Below are 26,150 nucleotides of genomic sequence, written 5' to 3' on the forward strand. Positions count from 1 at the left end.
AACTTCCTGAGGCTGCTCTAGAAGTTGAGAAGATGCCAGCACCATCCTTCCTGTAAAGCCTGCAGAACCGTGAGCCAATTAAACCTCTTGTCTTTAAAATTTATCCAGACTCAGATATTTTTTATAGCATTGCAAGAACAGCCTACTACACCTTCCACTGGCTCCTTTTTTGCCCACTGGACTTGATGTGACACAGAAGCATTGTAGACTTTTATTACGTTAAGTGACAGATTTGTAGGTTTGTGTATTCTAGTTAGCTTTTCTCTATCTCTTAAATCAAAGGGTTTAATGGGTAACATTGAACATTAGTATCTTTTAATTTGGTATTGTGGCAAATTTGTCAGAGAAAAATAAGTATTTACTGCTTTCTTTCAGGTCTTCTTTTCCTATCATATTATGCAAAAGCTTTTATGCTCCATGATATAGATATTGATGGGGGAATAATTGGGCTTTCTTTTTTTAAAAAAAAATACTGTACGATAATAATATCAAAAGATCTGAAAGGTTCAACACCCCTCAGTACAATCCACCCAAAGGAAATAGGGAGTAAAAAGAACAAAGAAAGAAAGAAAGAAAACAAACATTAAAAAGCGAGTACGTCAGCTACAGGCATAAAAAAGGGAAGCATAAAAACTTACAGATATTTCAATAATTTGATTTTATTATTCACAAAATGGTCATTTTGAAAGGATTCTTAATGTAAAAAAAATGGAACTTATTAGGTAATCTCATTTAGGGAAAATTAAAAGAATGCAGTATCAGTAACATAGTGTGCTACAAGGTTACATTGTAATGCAGGTTGCTAGTGACAAATAAATACCCTCTGGTGGTAATCTAGTTGGCCAACTGCAAAAAGAGATAATATTGTCACTATTTTATAGCAATTTGAGGTTAACTGATCATAAATGTCAAGTCTTAAGTACATATTTTAAAAGATGGTTTGGGCATATTATTTTATTTCACTGAAAAATGTTAGAAACTGGGAAATTGTGTTGAAATGAAGAAATTTACCTCCTAATAACTGTTATTCCACAAAATATCTTTCAATTTTATACCTTCGCAACATTTAAAGGATTTTTTCTTACCAACTAAAATATTAACAGAATACACTTCTAACTTAAAATGCAATAAAAGTATGAATATTAAAAAGAAAAAAATTGCTTATATGTTCAAGTCATCAGTTTGAAAAAGATGAAAAATCAAAAGCCCAGTGGCTGAATGTGGTAAATAATACACTCATAGAATAAATTGGTCAAATTTCTGAGGGTTGTTAAGCAAGAGTTACTGTACCTTAGGCGCACTATTAGTTAAGATTATTTCAAATGCAAGTAACAGAAAACCTAACTCAAACTGGTATAAAGAAGAGATCTACATGAAGTTTACACTCTCTGGTATGAACTGAATTGTGTTCTCAAATTCATACGTTGAAGCCCAGTGTGGCTGTATTTGGAGACAGGGCCTTTAGGACATAATTAGGTTTAAATGAAGTTAATAAACATGGGATCCTGATCTGATATAATTAATGTTCTTAAAGGAGAGACACCAAAGAACTTGCATGCTCTCCCTCTCTTCCTGCATGCATGGAGGAAACGCCATATGAGTACACAGTGTGAAGGCAGCCACTTGCAGAGCCAGGAAGAGAGGTTTTACCAGACACCAACAATTGGCACCCTGATCTTGAACTGTCTACCCTCTGGAACTGGGAGATCATACATTTCTATTGTTTAACTCACTTAGTCTGTGTTATTTTGTTATGGCAGCCCAAGCGGACTAAGACACTTCCCACAGTCCAAAGGAAGAAAAGTTCCAGGTTTGGTGTGATCAGAGTCCTAACTACATTTTCTTATGATTCTCTGGACTATGCATAACACTGCGCACTAATTTTATTTTCAAGCTTGTTTAATTCTTAGGAACAAAAATGAACGCAGCAGTTCCAAGGCTTGTATAATACACTATTATACATGCCCACTCCTTACCAAACATTGACGATGCAATAAATGGCATTGGCACAATCACGAAGCTAGTGAGAGATAAATCCCATTTAAATTGGATGGTTTGCTACACAGCCATGTGGAGGGAGTTAAATGAAGGCTGGGAAAGAATAAAATCTACTAGATATCATTTATGAAAAATTTATAGAAGAGTACCTAAATTAACCTCCCTGCCACGGCTCTGTAACAGGTTTTGAGGCTACAGAGCATCTTTAGTCACTCTTAAATTTTTTCCTAAAGCTCTACAGAAAATGGAGTAGTCTCAAGCCTCATCTGATGGCGTATTAGAAAGACTAATATCTAATAAGGAAAATGTTCCTAGGTAAGTCCTATTACAGGTAGCCTACTTGGATAATACTTTATTCTTCCAAACTTGCAACAAAAAGTGACAAAGGACAATATATACAGTGTTTCTTCCTACGATGTATACAGTGTTTCTTCCTACATTAAATGTTTTTTGAAGCACATCTTTTAAAACCATATAGATAGAACAAAAATTTTAATTATTTTGAAAACCTTTCCTAAATCATTAATGTATAACACAATAGAGAAACCCTAAATATATAGCTCAATAAATTATCACAAAGACAATATACCCTTGAAACCACCAGCTTGAAGAAACAGAACTTAATTCATTCTCTCCTTCTCAAAAGGAACTATCACATTTATTTTTAATTCCATACTGTAGTCTTGTCTATTCCTAATTTTTTTACAAATATAACACTATAGTATTTGTTTTTTTGTTTCTGTCTCTTAGCATTCAACACTATGTTTGTGTTACCTATTTTGATCCTTTGGCAATTGTTTTATGTTCCCATTGCTCCACGTTTTATGAGTATATTTTTCCATTCTATTATTTTTGGATATTTTGATTATTCCCAGTTTGGGGCACGTAAAACACGCTTCTATAAATATGGTTCACATGACTTTGACGACATGGAACTGTTGGGCCATAGAGTATAGGTAAATTCAACTTTAGAATATAATGTCAACTTGTTTTCAAAGCCATTGCATCAATTTCTAGTGTACTAAAAGTATTAATAGCTCCACATCCTCTCCAACACTTGGTATTATGTGTCTTTTTCTTTTTATCCACTGTAGTAGGTATATAACAGTATTACATTGTGGTTTTAATTTGAATTCCCAGATAAAAATTAAGTTGAGCACACTTGCATATTTTGTTGGACACTTGGATATCTTCTTTTGTGAAGTGTATGTCAGTCTCTTGCCATTTTTGGAGAAAGGAGTTTTCAGACTATTTTTAATTGATTTATATGAGTTACATAGTGTGAATATAAGGCCTTTGGCTTTTATACAGTTTGCAAATATTTCGTACCACTGTGTGACTTGACTCATCATAATGTTAATGGTGTCTTTTCATAAGAAAAAGTGTTGGGTTTTTTTGTAGTCTAATTTTGTTATAGTATTTTATGTGTCCTGTTTAAGAATCCATTCTACATTCTAATGTTATGAAGAATAATTCCTACATTACCTTCTAGATGCTTCATTGTTTTTACCTTTCCTTCTAGAATTTATTTTATATTCAAAGCAGGGATCAAATGTCACCTTTCCCATATGCATAGGTAATAGATCTAGTACCCGATGAAAGTTTTCTTAAAGCACTAAACATTGAGAGATAGTCCTTGACTTGGTAATTAAACTTAAGAATGACTACTTCCATTAGAACTCTCTCCACTGTTCCCGTTTTTTTTTTTTTTTTTTTTTTTTTTTTTTTTTTTTTTTTTTTTTTTTAGATGGAGTTTTGCTCTTGTTGCCCAGGCTGGAGTGCAATGGCATGATCTTGGTTCACTGCAACCTCCGCCTCCCAGGTTCAAGCAATTCTGCCTCAGCCTCCCAAATAGCTAGGATTATAGGCGCGTGCCACCACTCCCGACTAATTTTTGTATTTGTAGTAGAGACGGGGTTTCACTATCTTGGCCAGGCTGGTCTCGAACTCCTGACCTCGTGATCCACCTGCCTTAGCCTCCCAAAGTGCTGGGATTACAGGTGTGAGCCACCAAGCCCGGCCTCCACTGTACCCTTTCTCTTGTGCTACCTTGACTTTACAAAGGGATTGAGCTATTGTTTGTAGATAATGTTGATATTCTCTAGAGAGATATTTTGTTTTATCCATCTGGAGGCTATGGTCACAATGCATCCAAAGCTTTTGAAGTGCTTCTTGAGTCTGTGTAGTGGGAGGGCCACCCACTGTTCAGTCCGGGCCCAAAGCAGAGTTCTACCTATGAGCTCAGTTCTCCAATTCTTTGGTATGATAATGTTAATTAGGATCAGATCAGCACACAGGCAGCTCAGGGGTGATCCCAGAAGTTTATAAAGCATTATATATATATATATATATATATATATAGTTTTTATTATTATACTTTAAGTTCTAGGGTAAATGTGCACAACGTGCAGGTTTGTTGCATATGTATACGTGTGCCATGTTGGTGTGCTGCACCCATTAACTCGTCATTTACATTAGGCATATCTCCTAATGCTAGCCCTCCTCCCTCCCCCAGTCCCACAACATTTGATGGGAAGGCTTTTCTATAGCTGTTATCTCCCAGGTCCTTTCTGGTTTTGTGGGCTCTACTTTTCCATCATGTGGCCAGAAACTACACACTTTTCCTATTGTACCATGTTTTGAGCTGGGAGGACAGATAAGAAGGAAATCAACAGGGTTTATCTTGGCTCTCTGTAGCCAGAGCTCCATTATGATTAGAGGAATATTCCCTTCCCTTGGGATTTTGGTTCTTACAGCTTCCCGCTGTGAGCCATGTTGCTGCTGTCCATGTTCCTGCTTCAGACTGCCTGGGGTATGGGTGAGTGAATTCAGGAAAAAGAGAAAAAATGGGAGGGAGGTCTCCCTCATTCTCTCTGAGATTAAGAGAGAATGATGGGCCAGAACTAGAGGACTTTTCCCTGTCCAAACTATAGTAGTTACTTTCAAGTTTCAAATTGCATTGACTTCAGGTCAGGGGGCACTAAAGGATAAAAATGGCAAACTTCTAGATGGTTCACCAGTACTTTGAATTCTGGTGTTCTTCTCTGCTCTGCCTGCTGATATCATATACCAAATGCTGCCCATGAATTTTGTCCAGCTTTTATGGTTGAGTTCACTTAGAGAAAAAGAGATGTGTGTTTACACAATCTTACCTGGGATTGGAACTCTATGGTGAATGTTTGGCGAAGTTGCAAAAGCATTTCAAAATGGAAAGGCTAGTCTTTATAATAAATCATGGTGTAATAACTGGATATCCACATGTGAAATAATCAGCATTGAATTACACCTCAACATAAACAAAAAATAACTGAAACGGATCATAGATCTAAATGTACAACATAAAAATACAGTCACGTGTCACTTAACAATGGGGATATATTCTAAGAAATGTATCATCAGACAAATTTCATCCCTGTGCAAACATCATAGAGGGTGCTTAAACAAATACTGATGGTATACCCTACTACACATGAAAGCCATTGGTATAGCCTGTTGTTACTAGGGTACAAACCTATATAGCATGTTACTGTATTGAATATTGTAGGTAATTATAACACAATGGTTTTTGTGTATCTAAACATAGAAAAGGTACAGTAAACATACAGTAATATAATCTTATAAGTACCATCATATATGTGGTCTGTCATAGACAAAATGTTATGCAGTGCATTGACTGTATAAAACGGTCAGAAAGAAATCTATGTAAACTTGAGTTAGGGAGAGTCCTTGGATATGACATCAAAAGCATAATCAATTTTTAAAAAATGCATTAAATTGAATTTTATAAAAGCTAAAACTTTTAACTCCATAAAAGATACTGTTAGGAGAATGAAAAGACAATTCAAAGACTGAGGGAAAATATTTGCAAATCACATCTGGCAAAAGAGTTGTCTCCAGAATATACAAAAAACATTCAATATTCAAAAATAAAAAGCAAAACTAAAAAGCAATTAAAAATAGGCAAAAGATTTGAAAAATACTTCGCCAAAGAAAATAAAAGTATAACTAATAAGCACATGAAAAGATATTCAACATCATTAGCCATTAAGGAAATGCAAATTAAAATTACCACAAGATACCACTACACAACTATCGGAATGGCTAAAACAAAAAATGTTGACAGGACAAAGCACTGGTGAGAATGTGCAACAACTGGAACCCTGGGCTTTGCTGGTCGCAGCACAAAATTGTACAGTCACTCTGAAAAACAGTGGCAGTTATTATAAAGATGAATATACATCCACCCTGTGACCCAGCAACCCTACTTCCTGGTATTTATTACTAGAGAAATGAAAACTTGTTTGTGTAAAACTTGTAGGTATGTTGATCACAGCAGCATTTTTTATAAGTACCAAAAAATGTAACAATCCATATCTCTCAATGAGTGAATGGATAAACAAAGTGTGATATATCCGTATAATGAGATACTACTTAGCAATGAAATGAAATGGACTATTGATACAAAAAACCACCTTGGATGAATCTTAACTGCAGTAGACTAAGGGAAGGAAGCCATTTGAATGACATTCTGGAAAAGGCAAAACTGTGAGAACAGAGATCAGGTCAATGGTTGCCAGGGTGTATGGGTGGGGAGAAAGTCCGACTGCAAAGAAGGCTCTATGAGGTATTCACTGGGGCTTTGACATTGTTCTGTATCCTGGGAGAGCTGGTAATTATAATAAATGATGCATGTGTTAAAACTCACACAACTGTACTCCACGCAAAAGGAATTTTACTGCACAGAAATTTTAAAATGCTTCCAACAGAAGTAAAAAACAAACAAACAAACAAACAATAAGGACCAAAAAAATGCTGAAAAAAAAAGGCAAGTAATTAACCACTGCCCCCTCTAACAATGAAAAAGTGACTGGTATATTTTAAATATGAGAATACTCATACTTTGAATTATAAATGTAAAAGGAAGATTTTAAACAGTGGAGTTAATAATTTATGTTTAAAATAACCACTTTGGCTAATTTACATACAATATATTGATAGAAAGTTAGAACTGATGTTCATGTAGGGCATTAAGGAAAGAGGATTTAAATGAGTCCCAAGTATTCAAATGAGTTAAATAGTGGTACCTATAACTGAGCTACAGAAAACTGGAAAAAAAGAGACTGTTTGTCAATACAGCGAATTCAATTTAAAGCACGTTAAGTTTGAGGTGTAAAGCAATATTTAAGTCAAAGTGTGAAGTTACTGACATGACTCTTGGAGAAGTCTATTTCAGCATCTAGTACACTAAACCTCAGTTTTGTAAACTAGATGGGGAGCACTGGTTTAACTGAGTTGCAGGAAAATGTCCCATCACTAGTTTACTCCCATCGCATTAAATATTTTGGTTTACAAGAACGGTTCGGTCCTAAATATCTACTTTATTCCACAACAGAACCATGGAGAAAATTCCTAAGTAAACTTCCAATACAGTTAAGAAATCATCTATTGTTTCTACTTAGCAAAATCCATATCTTCAGGTCTCATTTCCATTAACATATCCATCATCATAATCTCATTTTTTTAAACAGGGACTTATGTGTAATTGTAATTCTTCACAGTGTCCTTACACATTTTTTAAAAAAACTTTCAGGCAAATATTCTAGGATTATACCACTTTGATGTAGAGATCCTGTGACTAAATTAGGTTTACTTTTTTTCTTTAGGGAGTTACATTTTCTTCTTTTTTCTCTTTCAGAATATCTGTATGTACAACATGATTCAATGTCTTATTCTTCCCAAATCATGAACACTATACTTAACTTTGCATTATTCTGCTCACTTGCATGCTTGCTTCCATGTTGTCATCTTTGATTGTTTTTGTTTTTCAAGCGCTTAACTCTTATTATTTCTTTGCTTGTTGTATTCTTTAGATTCCTTTAATCTTTCATTTTTAATTCCTCTAAATATGCATCATCTCTCACCACTTTATGCCCACTAAGATGGCTATAAGAAAGGCAGTTAATACAAACTTCAGTAAGAATGTGGAAAAAATAAATGTCTGATCCTTGCTGGTAAGATTATAAAATGATACATCTTCTTTAGAAAAAAGGTTGGCAGTTTATCACAATGTTTAACCTAGAGTTACCATGTATCAACAATTCTACTCCTAATTATATACTTAAGAGAAATGAAAGCATATATCCATATAAAAACTTATACACAAATGTTCATAGTAGTATTATTCACAACAGTGAAAAAGAAGAAAGAACTCAAATAACCATCAACTAATAAACAGAGAAATAAAATGTGTTATACATATAAGATGAAATATTATTCAGCAATAAAAAGAAACGAAATACTGATCCATACTAGGTTACGGGTAAGAAACATTGTGCTAAATGAAAGGAACCAGTCACAAAAGAACACATATTGTACAATTCCATTTATATAAGATGTCCAGAATAGGCAAATCTATGGACAGAAAGTAGATTAGTGATTTTTCAGAACTAGGGGTATGTGAGAGGGGGGAGTGACTACTGATGAGTACATGGCTTCCTTTGGGGATGACGATATGTTCTAAAATTGATTGCGATAATGGCTGAAGAATAACTGTGCACTTTCAATTGGTGGATTGTATTATATGTGAATTATATCACCAAATAAAACACAAATTAAAATTAGAAATTGGAAAATACGTTTAAAAATTAGACAATGATAAGTAAAAGTTTCAAAGATTTTTAGTTCTCCTATATGATTCAGGAGGATAAAAGACATACTGATTAATATTATTGTTGGTTAGGGAAATATGCTTGTTAAAATTTAAGAGTAATCATTAAATAAAAAAAAACTATAATTCCTAAACTGCTAAAAGGAAAATAAAAGAATATTAGAAGCTCATTCAATTAATAAAAATCAGAAGAGAAGAAAAAAGAAAATTTCCATTTATTTCCCTGTCACATAAAATTAAGAGATTCTCGGATTATTAAAACAAAACCAAAATATCCAGATATTTTTGGTGTAAAAGAAACATACACAAAATATAACAAGAGACAAAATGTTAAAAGATATGTAAACAGACATAGACAAATTCTAATAAAGAAATACTATATTTATGTTAAAAATGTTCTTTAAGACAAAAAGTAACAACAGGAACAGAGAGAAATCCAAATGATTAAAACAATAATTCAACTCCATTCTCAGTAAAGGATAGAACAATCAGACAGAAGATAATAAAGGAAACAGAGGTCTAGAGGAATGCAATAAACCACCAAGATCTAATAGATATATACAGGATATTCTACCTAAAAACAACAGAATACATATTCTCCTGAAGGGCACAGGAGACATTCTCCAGGACAGAATATATGTTAGGTAAGAAATTATATCTTGATCGATTTTAAAAGATAAATGTACAAAGTATCTTCACCACCCAGAGTGGGATAAAGTTAGAAGTCAATAACAGAAGAAAAACTTGAACATTAAAAAGTATGTGGAAATTACCAACATACATTTGATCAATGGATGAAAGACAAAATCACAATGAAATTAAAAAATATTTAGAGAAATGTGAAAATTAAAACACAACATACCAAAACTCATGGAACACTGTAAAGCAGTGACAAAAGGGAAATTTATAGTTATAAACATACTAAAAAAGAAGAAAGATCTCAAATACACAACTTAACTTTACAACTTGAACTAGAAATAGAAGAACAAACTAAATTCAAAGGTAGCAGAATGAAGGAAATAATAAATATTAGAGCAAGATAAACAATAGAGAAAATAGAAAAACAGTAGAGAAAATCAACAATACCAAAAGTCGATTCTTGAAAAAGAGCAACAAAATTGGCAAACCTTTAGTTAGACTGACCAAAAAAAAAAGAAAAGAGAAAGAAAACTCAAATTATTAAATTTAGAAATGAAAGTGGGGTCATTACTGCCAATTCTACAGAAATAAAAATGATTATAGGAGAGTACTATGAACAATTATACACTAATAAATTGGATAAGCTAGGTGAAATGGACAAATCCCTAGAAACATAAAACCTACCAAGATTGAATGATAAAGGAATAGAAAATGGAATAGATCTATAACCAGTAAGGAGATTGAATCAGTAATCAAATATACCACAACAAAGAAGCCCTGAACTCAATGGCTTCACTGATAAATTCTACCCAAACTTTTAAAAAATAACTAATACCAATGCTCAAACTTTTCCCAAAAAGTGAAGAGGAAGGAACAATTCCTAAATCATTCTATGAGGCCAGCATACTACATACTAATGTCTACAGAATGTAGCTGAAGCAGATTATTTTTAGAAATGGGAAGGGGAAGCAAGGAAGGAAGGAAGGAAGGAAAGAAGGAAGGAAGGAAGGGAGGGAGGGAGGGAAGGAAAGAAGGAAGGAGGGAGGGAGGAAGAGGGGAAGAAGGAAGGAAGGAAGGAAAGAAGGAAGGAAGGAAGGAAGGAAGGAAGGAAGGAAGGAAGGAAGGAAGGAAGGAAGGGAAGGAGGGAAGGAGGGAGAACGGGAGAAAGAAGGAGAAGGAAGGAAGGAAGGAAGGAAGGAAGGAAGGAAGGAAGGGAGGGAAGGAAGGAAAAATAGGCAAAATTCTCAATAAAAGGGTAGGCACGATTCTAATATAGAAAAAACTTCAGAGTATTAATATTGTAGATATGTCAATGAATTTGTAAAATGAAACAAAGAGGACAATTTCCATTAAAAAGCCGATTACCAACTAGGTCAGGAAAAAATTAAAAACCTGCACAGACACAAATATTACTGAAACTTAGTCGAATTTAAAAATCTACCCTCAAAAATATAAACTACACAAAAATAAACACAAACACATTACCAAAATCATTTTTTACAGGTTTTATAGGTCAGTTCTATCAACCATCACACAACAAATAACTCCATTGTGCCAACCACTAAGATATACTTCTCTGGTCGGGCACGGTGGCTCACGCCTGTAATCTCAGCACTTTGGGAGGGCGAGGTGAGCGGATCACTTGAGCTCAGGAGTTTGAGACCAGCCTGGGCAACATGGCAAAACCCTGTCTCTACCAAAAATACAAAAAACTTAGTCAGGCGTGGTGGCAAGCTCCTGTGGTCCCAGCTACTCGGGAGGCTGAGGTGGGAGGATCGCTTGAGCCTGTGAGGCACAGGTTGAGTGAACTGAGATTGTGCCACTACACTCCAGCCTGGGAGGCAGAGTGAGACCCCATCTCGGGAGAAAAAAAAAAAAAGGACCTCGCTGATCCCTGATGGCAGAGAGCATAACTGACTAGTGGCCCCAGCTACCGCACTCTGAAATTCATCATTTTATTCACACTGAGCCCATGCTTTCCAAGGGCTGTCCTTAGTCAAGGACTAAACATGGCAGAGATACCAAAGTGGGCCTGTTCCTGGGAGATGGAAGACTCCTTTGACAGGTAACTTTTGCCCAAGGCTGCACCACTGGTGTTAAACATTCTTAGAAGTACCCTGCATTCTCAGGCTCTTTCACTCACTTTCCTTTTCTTCCTTCTCTCCCTCACAAAGGCAGGTAGGCATTGTGGTCTAAAGTTCTCCCATTATCTCCCCTCCTCTCTCCCAATTTCCCCTCACAGGAGTTCCCCTAACACGTTTATTGCTTATCTAACCCCATCTTGGCTTCTGCGTCTCAGAGGACTTATGGTCCAAGTAAACAGAAGGTAAGATGGAGATGAGGAGCTGATTCACTCACTGATTGGCAGGCTCAGAGGACAACATCCATGTTGGTGGGTGGAACACAGTTCCTGGCAGAAGACTTAAATTGCTGGATTTCACCAGGGGTGACCTGAGAAAATGCACTGATAGAGAAAATACTTGAAGGTACAGCAATTCAGGCATTTGGAAGATGGGGAAAACACCTTCAAAAGAGAGTGGAGTAGACTGATTATCATTATGTTGTATTGATACCTGCAGAGGGATAATGAGAGACTGAAGGCCATTAACAAACCTTACTGACTAAATAAAAGAGCCAGTGGGTCTCTTTCATAGTTTTAAATGAGGCCCTTATGACTGATAGCAGAAATGCCAACATGAGTGACCAGCAGGGTGATGATCTAATTGTTATAGAGTTGCAGAGCTCCAGAGATGACAGAATGCTAAGCCAAAGAAGTTGTGTTATGCAAAAGGGCCATAGTTCAGGAGACCTAGGAACCTGAAATATGGAATAGGAATATATGAATGAATGCTTCTGAGGATGTTGGTTTTACCGGCCGCTTCCCTAGTAATACCTAGCATTGTGTTATGCTGGAAGACACTAAAGAGTTCTCTTCTCTCTTAGGTAACAGGTGCCCCCTCACAAACTGTCACCACTTCTTTTCTTGGCTGCCAGACTGATTAGTGGGATTAAATCACAGCATGACCCTACTGAGCCTGATACAAAAGAAAATGGTTTGCACAATTGAAACAGATGCAAGATTTAGGGAGCACGTACTGGCAGGAGCCATGGAAGTATGACCAGATTTAAATATTTGATAAAGGGCAATGAAATGTGAAGACTGGATAAATAAAAATTCATTGATTTTGGTGCATATTTTCAGGACCACAGAGATGTAATACCCTACCGAGGAGTCCAGGGAATGGAGCAAACTTGTTGCTAGAGTGACTCGTAGAAGCCTGAAAAATGCAATGTCCAGTACAAGTGAAATTGAAATGCCTGAGTTGTCCTGGCTTATGGAAGAGAAAGTTACAAAAACACTGAGAGAAGGGGATATGCTGGAATGGTTCATATTATATGAGGCCAGAAGAACTACCAGGTTGTGTTCCATGGGAGGATTGAGAGGACAAACTATGCATTAAGGCTGTTATGAATATGCTGATGAGAGAGGCACCAGTATTATAAGGAGGCTTAGAGTTGGCTCTCCTCTTCAGAGCAGGCCTGAAAATAGGAGAGATAGTCACAGGGCTAGGTTTGTTAATTGCCATAAAAAGATGGAGACCCAAAGTAATAGATGAAAGGTGTCAGTGCTTAACTGCCAGAATCCAGAAACCACAATTACCATAATTAGATCAACAAGATTGGATGAACTGCCAAGGGGGTTGGCTCACAAAGAGTTGTAGGAATTATTAATAAAGCATGGTATTCTGAAGGGCAAAATAGGTGGACAGCCAACAGTGGTACTATTTAACATCTGGTTTCATTTTAAGTAAGAATGAAGGAACAGGAGACTGAGGGTTGTTGCTTCAATGGAGGGTCATGTTTCTCTTCACAGTTCCCAGATTTCAGCTAATTTTAAAATCCAAAACCCATTAACTAATCAGGTGACTGAGTCCATAGAAGGAAGGTCCCTGAAACATTTTGAAAAATGGGTAAAATGATCCCTGAAAATACCTACACCATATACTTGATTATATGCACAGGTATATGCATGAGGATATATATATACAGTACAGGAGGAATAAGCAGACATTTTGACTCCTATTAGACATGAGGTAGAAGTGACACAGATAGCCAAGCATTCAAAATATCATCATGGCCTCTAAAAGAGTTGGGGTGTTCAGGGCGTGGGGGCACATAACAAATTCTGACTAAATTCTTGCTCACAGTATGCCCACTATGTCAACGGATCCACCCATTGGTCATTTCCCCACTCTTTAAGTGTATAAATAGAACTGATGTACAAGGTAGCTGGAATAACCTCTACACTGTGTCCCTGGCTTATAGTATAAGATCAGTCATAGTGGAAAAGACCAACTGGTAATCTCTGAAACTACTCCCAACTGGACAAGTTAATAAATACAAAATGTTATGTCATCCAGTGATATAGAAAATTAATGCCACCATAAAAGTCTAAAAGTTACAGGGACAGTAGTCTCTACCAAATTTCCATTTAATTTATTTCTTTACAATAAATAATTCAGACTTTTCTGACTCAGATACATCTACTTTTCCATTTTACAAACAAGAGTTTATTTAATAAATTATTCTTTTCAATTTTTGAATCATTTACTATATTATTTCACAGCAACAACAAGAAAAAAAAAAACCTTTAGTTCAATATATGAAAGGACTGAGATTTAGAGAAGCTAGGTGACTGGTATAGTTTGGATATTTGATCCTCCAAATCAAATGTTAAAATTTGATACTCAATGTTAGAGGTGGGGCCTAACGGGAGGTGTTTGGGTCATGGGGGTAGATCCATCATGAATGGATTGGTGCCGTCGTTGTGTCTTATGTTCCCATGACAGCTGGTTATTTAAAAGAGTCTGGAACTTCTGTCCTCTCTCTCTTGCCTACTTTCTCACCATGTGATCTCTACACATACCAGCTCCCCTTCCTCTTCCACCATGAATGGAAACAGCCTGAGGCCCTCACCAGATGTAAATGCCAACACCATACTTCTTGCACAACCTGCAGAACCATAAGCCAAGTAAACCTCTTTCCTTTATATATTACTTAGCCTCAGGTATTCTTTTATAGCAATGCAAATGGACTAAGACAGAAAATTGGTGCCAGGAAGTGGTATGTTGCTATAAACATACCTAAAAATGTAAAAGCAGCTTTGGAACTGGAGTGCTCATAAGATAGGAAAATGAGGGAAAGTTTGGAACATCTTAGAGATTGGTTAAGTGGCTGTGACCAAAATGCTGATTGAAATATAGACAGTAAAGGCCATGTTGAGGGTCTCAGACTGAAATGAGGAAATCATTGGAACTGAAGCAAAGATAACCTTTGTTATGCCCTGTCAAAGAACTTTGCTACATTGTGTCCATGCCAAGCAGCAAAGTGCTCAAGAAGTAATGTGGCTGCTTTTAACAGCTTATGTTCACATGCACGAGCAAATGAATAACCTAGAGTTGGAATGTATAATCAAAAGGAAAGCAGGGGATAACAATTTGTAGAATCCTCAGCCTGGCCATGTGGCAGAGAAGGAAAGAGTGTTTTCAGAAGAGTGCTGGGGTAGCACACACTTGTTAAAGAATGTAGCATGAATAAAAGGAGCCAGGTACTATGAGCAAAGATAATGGGGGAAAGACCCTGAAGGCATTTCACAAATCTGGCAGGCTTCTGGGCTTCCCATCACAGACCAAGAGCCCAAGGAAGACGGTACGGTTTTGGATGACAGGCTTGGGACAACATTGCCATGCCCCATCTCCAGAAAGTGCTCCCCACATCTCGCTGCTCAAATGGCCCCAGGTATTGCCCCTGCTGCCACTGAAGGAGGCTAGAAAGTATGAGTAGTAGAGGCTTGGCAGCCTCCACTGAGATTTCAGGGGATGTATTGAAAAGCCTGAGTGCCCAGGCAGAAGCCTGCCATAGGGGTGGAGACCCTGCAGACAGATGCTAGTGAGGCAATGCTGAGCAGAAATATGGGGTTGGAGGCCCTGAAGAGAGTACCCACCAGGGATTGCCTAGTAGAGCACAGCTATGGTACATCCATGTTCCCAGGGTGCAGGACATGGAACCAAGGGAGATAATTTTGGAGCTTTAAGATTTAATGTCTTCCCTGCTAGATTTTGGATGTTCATGCAGCATGTTATCACTATATTTTGACCAATTTCTCCCTTTTGGAATGAGATTACTCAATATCTGTTACACCATTGTATCTTGGAGATAAATAACTTGATTTTGATTTTACAGGCTCAAAGCTGAAAGGAACTTGCTTTGAGTCTCGGATGAGACTTTGGATTCTGGACTTCTGAGGTGATCCTGAAACAAGTTAAGACTTCTGGGAAGTATTGGGATTAAATGACTATATTTTGTATGTGAGAAGGACACAAGGGATTTGAGGGGCCAGGGATAGAATGCTATAGTTTTAATATTTGACCCTCCAAACCACATATTAAAATTTGATACCCAGTGTTGGAGGTTGGGTTGCAGGGGCAGATCCCTCATGAATGACTTGGTAGTGTCCTTATGGTAGCAAATGAGTTCTCACTCTATTAGTTCCCATGAGAGCTGACTGTTTAAAAGAGTCTCTGGCTCTCACTTCTTCTCTCCCCATGTGATTTCTACACATGCCAGCTCTGCTTCCTCTTCTGCCATGAGTGGAAGCAGTTTGATACCCTCACCAGATGCACATGCTGGCACCCTACTTCTTGTACAGCCAGCACAACTGTGAGCCAAATAAACCTCTTTTTATAAATTACCCAGCTTCAGGTATTCCTTTTCAGCAATACAAACAAACTAAAGTAGTGACCTACTTAAGATGGCATAAACATTAAGAACAGAGCCAGGCTATGTCTGTAAGTGATCTCCCTAGTACTGGCCCAATTATGTTTACCATCAGAACTACGCACAATATAGAGGTAAAATCTAACAAAGAGTTTGAGAACCAGCCCGTACAGAACAATGGCTAAACTGCAAAGCTGACACACTCAGCCCTGTTACCAAAATAACAGCAATAACAGTAAAAATGGCCTGATTGAGGGGTCTCCATAAATGTTAACCTGTTTTAAAATCTCTTAAAGTTTAGCAGTAGCTTTATAAAACTTAATAATTAATAAGCTTCAAAATATCCTGTCCATATTTTTCTTAACAATGACACAGTTTTTTAAGTGATCTAATTTACATTTCACTACTGGAAGAATTTAAATGACAAAAAAACCATCAAATATATTTTATCACACACAAAGATTAGAATATTTTATTTTACATTGTCCATGATGACAACATAATAAATAGGATGATCTCTAGGACATGGTACACATTAACAGTAATTTTCTTTTACTGAACAAAAGAGCTATTGAATTTAAATACGCACACAAATTCAAAAGCTTAAAATAAAAAACCTGAAGATTCAAATAATTTACATACATATTCAACTTTGTGAAATTTTGCACTTAACCAAACTTTCAGTGGATTTTCTTCCAGACTATTCTGCATCAAAAAGTTTTTTTAGGCCAGGCGTGGTGGCTCACACCTGTAATCCCAGCACTTTTGGAGGCCCAGGTGGGCAGATCATCTGAGGTCAGGAGATGGAGACCAGCCTGGCCAACATGGTGAAACCCCCTATCTACTAAAAATACAAAAATTAGCTGGGTGTGGTGGCAGGTGCCTGTAACCCCAGTTACTCAGGAGCTGAGGCAGGAGAATTGCTTGAACCCGGGAGGTGGAGGTTGCAGTGAGCCAAAATAGCACCACTGCACTCAGCCTGGGTGACAGGGTGAGACCCTGTCTCAACAACAACAACAACAACAACAAAAACAAAAGTTGTTTTAATGCATTCAATAATGCTTGTTCAATTGTAACTTCTAGTACTTTCTAAAACCATACCGTAACTTTGTTAATAGCCTTAAAATTCATTTGTTTTCTGAAGTACAAAGTTGTAAAATATTAAACATATTTAAGATGTTTCCTCAAATTTCATTTTAAGGAACAATTTAAAGTACGAATGCACTTTTTACACATATTAGTGATAAATATGTTTATAGAAATTATAGTATTTTAAGGTGCATGGATGAACATGATTGTTTTCAGAGTAAACTGACCAATATGGCAAAGGTTTCTCTTATCGAGAGAAGTAGAAAAATGAACAAGGAATGTGTAAACTGTAGAAAATACTTTACAAATCTGAAGGGCTGTAAATGGAAATAAGAAATTGAAATTGTTATATATGGGCCCATATGGAGGAATTAGGAGAGATATCACAGGGAGGCAGATTTCAGCTCAGTTATAAAGAACAATTTGTTATCTGATGATAGAAAATGCTATCTGAGGAGCTGGTGAGCTTCCTGTCATTAAAGGCATTCAGGCATAAAACTGATCAGTGGTTGGGCAAATTATGTCCACAGGCTGAATTCAATCCACCAGCTGTTTTTATAATAAAGTTTTATTGGAACACAGCCATTCCCATTTGTTTCCATATTGGCTTTGTCTGCTTTAACACTATAGCAGAAGAGTTGCATAGATGCGATGAAGACCATACAGCCCACAAATCTTGAAATATTTACTATCTGGCCCTTAATGGAAAATGTTTGCTGACTCCAGTGAAGAAGATATTAGAAATTCAAATACTTTATGGACGTCTGGACAAGACAATCAACAAGATGATGGTTACTTTGTGTTTAGACAAGTTCCAAATACATCGTCTGTGCTAAGGATTGAGTTGTACAGGTCTTTACTGTATGGCAGCCCAGCCAAGTTGGTGAGTGTTGGTTAAAATTCATACTGCACTATTTTCAAACTTGTGTGCCATGATGTGGGGCTTTATCTGCCAGAAGGAGAAGTCATATTTGTCTAATTTGCACAAAGGCACCCAAATGACCAGCATAAACTTCACACGTGAATAATAATGTTAACAAAAATAAGATCTCTTCCAATCCAGAGGATCTATGATCTCATAACACAGATATTTTATAACTTAAACTCCTAACCCAGAGTCTCTACATTTACATCCCACGGAAATGAAAATAAATGTTCCCTGAAAACAGTTTTCATGTTTTGAGAATGCTACAAACTATAACCTCTCTTGTAGAATGATACATTGCAAATTAGCATTTTAAAAGCTCTGAGAAGTAATGCCAGTTGAAAACCAACCAAAAGAGCGCTATTTAACTTTAGGACACATAGCATTTTACAAAGCTGCTTCATTGTGGAACCCTTTTTATGAACCTACGACAAATATGTCACACAATTAACAAAATTAACTAAGAAATAAACAAATTGGTTTAGTTCTTGTAGAAGTAACTAATCCATGTGGTGCATGCATTGTTAATTTCATTAATTAAAACAGGCTATAATTATTGATGTGATGGGGGACACAAAGTTATCCTCTTTCCACTGAATGCATTAGCTATTAAATAGTGTAACAGCAAAATAATCTTGCACAAGTACATTTCAGCTATGTTCCCTCTGCTCTGTGGGATATATTTAAGCATATAAAGCTATTCAAGACATACTCTATGATACTTTAAGGTTACAGAATTGGTCGATTATCTAACAGATTGACAGGACATATATCAGAATATAGGCTTGACAAGTTCAAAGTCAGTCAAAGCAAACTTTTACCTGAAGAAGGTGACAAAAAACTGCACAAGGTCCATGATTGTATTGTGTTGTGAGAATGCAATCTGAAAAATCAAAATAAAAAAAATTGAAAGTATGTTCTTCTCTAAAACCTGTGGTGATATTTCATGACATTTGTAAATATAGTTTTTCTAAGTCATCAAGACATTTGGATCATGATATTATAAATCAAATATATGATGGAATCAAAACTTCATCTAGAATACCTAATATATCCAACTGCTAATGATGGTCATAGTGTAGAATGTGACATTAAATACTTTAAAAACTATTAGAAAATTACTTTAAGGATGCACGCTAAGAGTTTCATGTGAAATACTATGACAGATTAAATATGCCTAACCAAACAACCCACATTTCAACTCAGTTAAGAAAACAGGGAATTTTCTCCCTATATATCTTCATCTGGGGAAGCTTTATATATATATATATATATATATATATACATACAAATGTTTTGTTACACACCATTCAAATAATAAAATATGTCACATCATTTTAAAACTTGTTAATGTTAATAAGTTAATTTTAAAAGGTGAAACTGGCCAAAAAGTTAAAGTTGTTCTCCATTTCTGTTAACATTATAGAGATCATACTATAACATCTGTCCTGAGGAAGTGTATTATAGTGTATCAATCAACAAGATAGCATCTGGATAGAGAATAACTGATTGTGTAATGTGGCTTTTCACTTACTAGCCCTGTATATTTTGAAAAACTAGTCTATTTCTCAGTCTTCCCATATGCGAATGGTAATAATAAAAGCATCTACCTTATAATGTTATAGAAAATCTAACTGAATTAATAGAAATTTAATGCTTACCATAATTTCTGGCATGTAAAAGTTACAATATAAACATTATTAAACTTTTGTATCATGTATAAATGAGATGTCAATATAAATGAGTTTTCCCACATTGCTGAAGCTAAACCATTCAGGTATTAAAATCTCTTTTTCTTTTAATAATATTTTATGAAAATGTTTCAAAAACATAATAGAATTTCTACTGAAAATGGACTAAAAGGAATGAGTTTTCTCTCCTGCTGTAAACAACTGGAAAACTACGTGAAGTATCTGAAACAACCAATTTCAGGCATTGGACAAGTGGTCAGAGATTATGATCCCTGAATGAAGAAAAACAAAGGAAATGAATCCTATAATTGTCCCAGCTTTCAGTGCAAGGAAAGAACACTAAGGAATTTAAATGGCACTCTAAAATAAGGGATATCAGTATTTCTTATGTAAAGAATTACAGTAAGGTGAGAAAATGATTCTTTGGCATGTACATGTAAGCTTAAATATAGTAATACTCATTTCCTACAAGCTGCTAAGCTATTGAATTATGAAACACTTATACAAAGGCTGAAGAAAGATAATTGGCATAGGAGATTGGTTATAGGTGAAAATATCATAAAAGATTAAAGAAAAAACATCTTTTGAACTTTAAAAAAACGAATTTTCTTCCCAGGTGATTGTCCATAAGAATGTCATAGAAATGAAGCTTATCAAAGAATACTGTCAACAAGAACTTAAATCCATGGTAACAGAATTCTGGAAACAATAATTAAGAAGAGGAAAATCTTCGAAATGATAATATTTTGAAATCATAATAAAGAAAATTAGTTTATTTAAGACAAATTGGAATAGGAGGAAACCTTATGCAATGTTGATAAATACCTAAATGAAAAGGGGGCATAAGGACCTTGAACAAAGGCTTGAATAATTAGCAAATATATAAAAAAGAGAACAGATGAAATAACAAATAAACTAATAAATATAACATAAAACTAACTGAATAAGATAAAGTGTAATTGCAGTAAATGTCAACAGGCTGAATCCACATTGAAAGACAGAGATTTTTGCAGTAAAGATACAATTCAGCTTTATGTTTTTAGCAGAAAACACATATAGAACAGTGACACATTTTTATCCAAAATACAAAATACTGTAAGAAGATATAATAGGCACTTAAAAACAATAAAACATATAAACCAATATTAATAGCAAAGTGAAATTCAGAGTCAAAACCTGATCAAATAAAACACTGAGACAAAGAAAATATAACAATAACAAAACAATATGCACCAAAAATACAGACCAAGTAAGTAAAAACACAATGCCTGGACATATAAGGGGAATTTGATAATGGAAAATTTTGGAAGAAATTATTAATATGCATATCTCTTTTAAAAGTTATCTGATCAAAGAGACACAAAATTGATCTACTTGTATCATTTAAATCATGTAAAAATATTCAAGAAATAGTCACTAAACAAGCTCTGTTCTAGGTGCTAGTGACACCATTGTAATAAGACAAAGCTCCTATTATTATGGCGTTTATTTTCTAATAGCAGGAGGGAGAAAATAACCAGGTAAACTTGTAGGGGGAAATCATAATTGTTGACAGTGGTGTTTTGAGTGGAAAAAAACAAAGATGATATGAGCTAGGAGGATTTGCGGCTAATTTGGATCAGGTAGTTAGAGCTGCTGGCCTCACTAAAGGGGTGATATATGTATGAGCTTATATCCAAATAAGAAATTTAAAACCACACAAATATCTGTTGGTAGAGGTTTCTCAAGTGTAAAGATGATGATTAGGTTAGACACGTTTATGAAAAGTCATAAGATGTGGAGCATTGTGAGCAAAGGACAGAGTAGTTGTAAATAAATTCAGATTAGAAAGCAAAAAGCAAGTCACACAGGTCTTTGGCCATGACAAAGAGTTTGGAACATGTTATAAGGGCAATGGGAACCCATGGAAGGTTTTGAGCTATGTGAATGACATGATCTAACTCTCAAGAAAAATATCATTTTGGCTGTTGGGTGAGAAAGAAATAATTGGGGAAATCCAGAAGAGAAAAGAAGAGGATATTTGATTTTTCTAGTTGTAAGGTGATAGTAGCTTGCACAAGAGTAGCAGTCATCAAGACAAAAATAAGTAGTTAGGTACATAATTTAGAGAGAGAAGTGAGGAGACATGCTGAAGGATTAGATATGACAGGTGAATGAAGGAGAAGAATTAATCATGACTATTGCAGTTTGCTCTCACAAGAACAAGTGGAAAGATGATATTTCTACTTACTGAGAATAGAAAAGGGCCAAGAGGATCAAGGGAGAAATAAGAAAAGAAAAACTTACTTAGAATATGTTAAATGTGAAATACCTATTAAATGTTCAAGAGTAGACAGCAACTACTAGCTTGAAGTTCAGAGGAAAGGTTAGATTTAAAAATTTGGAAATCAAAGGAACATAAATGTCATTTTAAATCATGTACTTGTATGATAGTCCCTAGGAGACAGAATAGATGCAGGAGAAATTATCTCTAAGAGGATATTCAGGGCCACCCCATCATTAGAGCTTAAAAAAAAGAAGTGGAAAGGTAGGTGGGAGGAAACCAGGAAATGGTTGTGTCAAGACGGTCAAAGAACAGAAATGTTGCAAGAAGAAAGTAGTGGTGGATTATGTTGGTTAAGATGAGGATGAAAATATAGCTACTGGATTTGACATGAACTTCAGGAGTAATTTAAACAAATGAACTTTCAACAGAGTGGTGGGGATGTTAATACAAACAGAATAAGGAGAATGTGGAACATGACACAGTAGAAACAAACTACAGGCTGAAATTTCAAGAAGTTCTGTTACAAAACAGAGCAGAAATCATCAAGAACGCAGACGATTTAAAATATATTTTTAATCCATAGAACATTTTAAAAAGAAGACAATAAACATTGTACAGAGAAAGTATTTTAAAAATCTAAATGACAGCTTTTATGAGCTATATTAACATATTCCATTAAAATAAAATTAAAACTATAATTTCACATATGGCAAAAACAGGCTTAACTACTTAGAAATTAACAAATGCAATCCAAGGGACAGAGTTCTGAGTGGGTGGTGGGAGTAGCAGGATAGTTTTTGATATCCTTGACTTCCAATATTAAAATATATAGCAGCTAAATTGAAAAGCCAAAAAAAAAAAAAAAAAAAAAGAACAACTATTCTAACAAAAGTAAGTGGCAGATAATTCCCTTAAACGTCAAAACATAAACTGGTACGGGTAAACGACAAACTCAAGATGTGGATGGTACCAGTGTCTATGAGGCAGGAAAAACAGGGAATCAATAGGAAAACTCAAAAGTTTCAAAAGGTATTAACTGAAACTAGGCCAGGCCAATTTGAACAAGGAAGTGAAAACAGAAGTGTAGAGTTGCTCAATACAAGAGTAGGTTAATTGAAGGGATCCTGAGGAAGTTCTAAAGAAGCCTGGAACAGTTGGAGTACATGAATTTTCAAAAGCAACCAGTCAAATCTCTTTTCCAGGATTGGTCTCATAATGAGGAGAAACTGCTAAAAGTGAAAATCAAAATTAAGCAGAACAAAATAAATACAGACAAAACAAAGAAGGTCCAACAAAAGTGGGGAAAGGAACTGAAATGGAAAATTTTCAAAGAGCAAGCGGCACATTTTTAGGGGAAAAAGTATTGATTGTTAAAATATATAATATTCAAATATGGGTCTTCACTAATCCCTTTGTGCAATCCCTATTTAACTTATTATCACTCCCAAATATCTGCCATTCTTTAACATATAAAGGATTTGGCATTTCTTTAATTTAAAGTGTGTATAAGTAGTGAGAGTAACCAACAGAGTAACAATATACTTAAATTGATGAAGCACATGATTCAGGCTGGAACTGCAGAATTTTATTATGGTTTACCTGCCATTTGTGGGTCCATATAACTAAGTACCTTATAAGAAAGACCATAATTTCAGGCAAGTAAGCAAGACATAGGCACACATGAAACATCTCTATATATTTTTTTTACATCTGCCCAAAGAATATTTGAATAAATAAAGTAGCCAGGGGAAAATGACTACTTCTTCAAGTAAAAGTCACAAAGAACCGAAACATTCTAAAACTTGAAATAATTATATTATCTATCTTTACCTATTAATAAATATAATAAAGACAAATGTAAAAGTTTTCATAAGAAATACGAATGCTATTTTAATTCCAGCTTGTTTTCAGAGAATAAGCTGAAATACCACTTCTTTGGCGTGATGAGACACTTGGACCTCCCAAAATTAACACTGTTTTTAAAATTATCAAAAATAATAGCTGCGGTTCAAATTAGGTTACACATGATACTTGAACATTAAGTAAAGTACTGATTGAAGACCTCAACCAACTCCTGCTACAGATATACTCTCCTACCTTTTACAATAAGGAGTATTAATGGTGGGATGAAGTTTATGGGTAAAGTCTCTATAAAAAGTACCATCTGAAATACAGACTTTCTTAAAAACTAATCCAAGGGACACTCAGAGTGACTAATCTGTTAAAATAAATGGCACTCAAGAGTAAATGTAGACTCAGCACAAGCAGTTTTTGTACTTGGAGTCCCATCTGGAGGCTACAGGCTCAGGTTGAATATATTCCATACTGGCTATTCAACAGAAGAGTCAGCACTACAATTTGTTGTACAAATATTTCAAAATGTTCCTCCACCCGAGACTTTCCATAGAAAATTCCACAGGAAATTCCCTATGGAAAATACTGTTGTAGTCCATTGTCAGGTATATACTTTAAAAATAAGACATATTGATTATGGAAATGGAAGGCAGATCCAAGGATGATTTGGTAAAATTAGTAAGCAATGCCAAGCAGACACTAACTCAGTCAGATTCTCTTTCAAGATTCCCTCTTAAGGGGTATACATTTATGCATATATCAAATAAATCACTAAGTATCTATTATATTCTGGGCATTGTACCAGGTACTTGGATGTATCAGTTAAAAAAAAAAAGCTAGCAGTGAAAAAATTCTTACTGAGAGAGCAGATAATAAATGGTGATAATAATAAATTACATAATATGTTGGAACTCAGTAAGTGCTATGAGAAAAAAGAACATGAAAAATGTCCTGTCTTCTACTATTCACATGGGTGGGACAAGAAATCGCTCTTTAACATCTAAAAATATGCAGAAGTGCTGAGATCAAACAGAAAAATTTGATACAGAGAGCAGAAAGAAATGAAGCACAGCATTAGGTTCAAGTGTATCTGGCTATCCTCAGTTTTTCTCTGTCTACAATAGCATACAGCAATTCCAGGCCCCTTCTAATAAAACTGGAAAGTGCAGGGATGCCCAATCTTTTGGCTTCCCTGGGCCACAGTGGAAGAAAAAGCATTGTCTTATGCCACACATAAAACACACAAACACTAATGATAGCTGATGAGCCAAAAACAAAAAACAAATCGCAAAAAAATCTCATAATGTTTTAAGAAAGTTTACAAATTTGTGTTGCACTGCATTCAAAGCCATCCTGGACTGCATGTGGCCCGTGGGCTGCAGGTTGGACAAGCCTGGTTTCTAGGAAAAGGAGTAAGCACAAATGAGAATCATTCTTAAGTGATGCAGGGCAACTGGTCTTCACATGGCTTGCTCTGTATCATGTAGGTCTCACCGCAAATATTATACTTCTTAAAGACACTTATGTAGTTTACCATCCCCTTACTGTATAGTATTATATAAAACTATGTTTTTCAAACTACAATCTAAAATTATTTTATTTTACTGGTTGATCATTAGTTCAAATGTCTTTTCCCCACTAAAATGTAAGCTCCTCGAGAATAGTAGCCTTGTTCATATTGTTCACAGCACTCTTCCAATGACTAGAACAGTAGTTAGTAGACAGTATATAGAAAGCACTCAGTAAAACTATTGAATAAATAAATAAATTATTATAAATTAATGAATATAATTTAGAAATATAATTTAGAAATATTTATAAATATAAATAAATAACTTCAAGAAATTTATAGAATAGATTCAATAGCAAGATTTAGCATGGGAGTATTCTTAAGACTTCAAATATCCTTATTAAGAGCTATGAAAGGAAGAAGGTACAGATGTTATTGTATCTCAATTAGGTGGCATTACATGAAATATTATTTATTAATGTGTTAAAAATGATACCATCTTAAAAGAATGTTTATTTAGCCAACTGCTTTTAAAAAACAGTGAGACAAATCAATAATGGCAACAATATTCTAAATTTGTATTTTCTATGAAAGTATATCTTCTCAGGGTATGGGATATTTATGACTGTAAAATCTATTATGTTCTAATTAGGAAGATTCCTATTTGTTGATGCCATGGCTAGAACATGACACTTGCAAATAACGTTTTCCATTTAGTTCTCTGGTATTCCCAT

General features: G+C 35.3%; 1 protein-coding gene across 4 annotated transcripts in view; it reads right to left on the reverse strand.

The window, feature by feature from the left end:
* ATRNL1 (attractin like 1) overlaps positions 1-26,150 on the reverse strand; it is an 861,353-nt gene that overhangs the window by 405,610 nt on the left and 429,593 nt on the right. For all 4 annotated transcript variants that reach the window (XM_055248210.2, XM_055248235.2, XM_055248225.2 and 1 more), the window contains one exon: positions 18,917-18,978. In XM_055248210.2, coding sequence (XP_055104185.1) covers positions 18,917-18,978 — 62 coding nt within the window. The remainder of the gene's footprint in view (positions 1-18,916; positions 18,979-26,150) is intronic.

Source organism: Symphalangus syndactylus, chromosome 2 (genome assembly GCF_028878055.3).
Source record: "Symphalangus syndactylus isolate Jambi chromosome 2, NHGRI_mSymSyn1-v2.1_pri, whole genome shotgun sequence".
In the NCBI taxonomy this organism is placed as follows: domain Eukaryota; kingdom Metazoa; phylum Chordata; class Mammalia; order Primates; family Hylobatidae; genus Symphalangus; species Symphalangus syndactylus.